At 39.6% G+C, this 1,564-nt stretch overlaps 1 protein-coding gene across 1 annotated transcript; it reads left to right on the forward strand.

The window, feature by feature from the left end:
• Positions 1–414: 414 nt before the first annotated feature.
• On the forward strand, positions 415–1,523 carry LOC107687334 (gastrula zinc finger protein XlCGF8.2DB-like; the record flags this gene model as incomplete). Its single annotated transcript, XM_016484615.1, has 1 exon — positions 415–1,523. A coding segment is annotated over exon 1 (1,108 nt), but the record flags the coding sequence as incomplete, so codon positions are not given.
• Between the last annotated feature and the right edge of the window lie 41 nt (positions 1,524–1,564).

The raw sequence follows: 1,564 nt of genomic DNA on the forward strand, positions 1-1,564 counted from the left end.
TTTGTGGTCTGTGTTGTTGAAAATCCAATAGCTCTAGAAAAAGAGATAACTTTAAGTACAGTTTGCTTGTTACAATGGGGTGTAAAAAATTTGACTTGTTCACAAATAAGTTTTTTTTTGTTTGTTTTTTGCAAAATTGAACATTGTTGAAAGGTCTGCATATTTCTAATAATTTAAACTGGAGTGTCAAGCTCAGCCTTGCAGCCCAGCCTCTGCAGAGTTTTAAGTCCAATTCTAACTGAACACGCCTGAATCAAGGTCTTTAAGGTCAACTTATTAGGTGTGTTGGAGCTAAACTCTGCAGGACTGTGACTCTCCAGGATAAATGGCAGATTTGGGCCATTTTTACAGTCTGTTTTACTGTTGCTTTTAAATTGCGGTTAACTTGTATTTGTCTCTTTTAACCCTAGACCTGATGGTGCTGAAAAAGGAGAGTGAAGTACTAGATGAAATGCAAGATGAAGATCAGTATAAGAAAGAGCATGATTTCATAACTGGACAAAAATCAATTAGTTGCTCTCAGACAGAAAAGACTTCCACAAAAAAAAGAGCTAAAAAGACTGGAACTAGAGATCATTACACCTGCCAGCACTGTGGAAAGATTTTCAATCAGTATGGAAACTTTAAAGTCCACATGAGAGTTCACACTGGAGAGAAGCCTTATACATGTCAACAATGTGGAAAGAGTTTCGATCAACAAGGAAACCTTAAAGTCCACTTGAGGACTCACACTGGGGAGAAGCCTTATACATGCAAACAATGTGGAAAACATTTCAATGAACATGGAAACCTTAAAGTCCACATGAGGATTCACACTGGAGAGAAGCCTTTCACCTGCCAACAGTGTGGAAAATGTTTCACTAAAAGAGGAACCCTCAAAAGCCACATGAATGTCCACACAGGCGAGAAGCCTTACACATGCCCCCTGTGTGGAAACCGTTTCAGTCAACAAGGAAGCATTAACAGGCACATGAGAACTCACACCGGAGAGAAGCCATACATCTGCAAACTGTGTGGAAGGAGCTTTACAACAAAACCAAACCTTAGGTATCACATGAACAGTCACACTGGTGAGAAGCCATTTACATGTGATCAGTGTGGAAAGAATTTCAGACATAAAGGAACCATTAAAAAGCACATGACGATTCACTCAAGAGCTCTCCCTCTCAGTTTTATATGTCATCAGTGTAGAGTGAGTTTTACAGACTGTAATCACCTTAAAAATCATGTAAAATCTCACACTGGAGAGAAGCCTTTCATGTGCAATGACTGTGGAAAGACTTGCTCAAACAAGACAAACCTAAAGATTCACATGAGAATTCATACTGGAGAGAAGGCTTTCACCTGCCCTCAGTGTGGAAAGAGTTTCAGATTTAGAGGAAACCTTCGGACTCACATGAGAGTTCACAGTGGAGAAAAGCCTTACACGTGCCTTCCATGTGGAAAGAGTTTCACACTTAAAGGAAACCTAAACATTCACATGAGGCTTCACACTGGAGAGAGACATTTCACATGTCACGAGTGTGACATGAGTTTCAAATATCAGAGAAACTTGAAAGATCAT

This window comes from Sinocyclocheilus anshuiensis, unplaced genomic scaffold (genome assembly GCF_001515605.1).
Source record: "Sinocyclocheilus anshuiensis isolate Anshui unplaced genomic scaffold, SAMN03320099.WGS_v1.1 scaffold10024, whole genome shotgun sequence".
Taxonomy (NCBI): Eukaryota; Metazoa; Chordata; class Actinopteri; order Cypriniformes; family Cyprinidae; genus Sinocyclocheilus; species Sinocyclocheilus anshuiensis.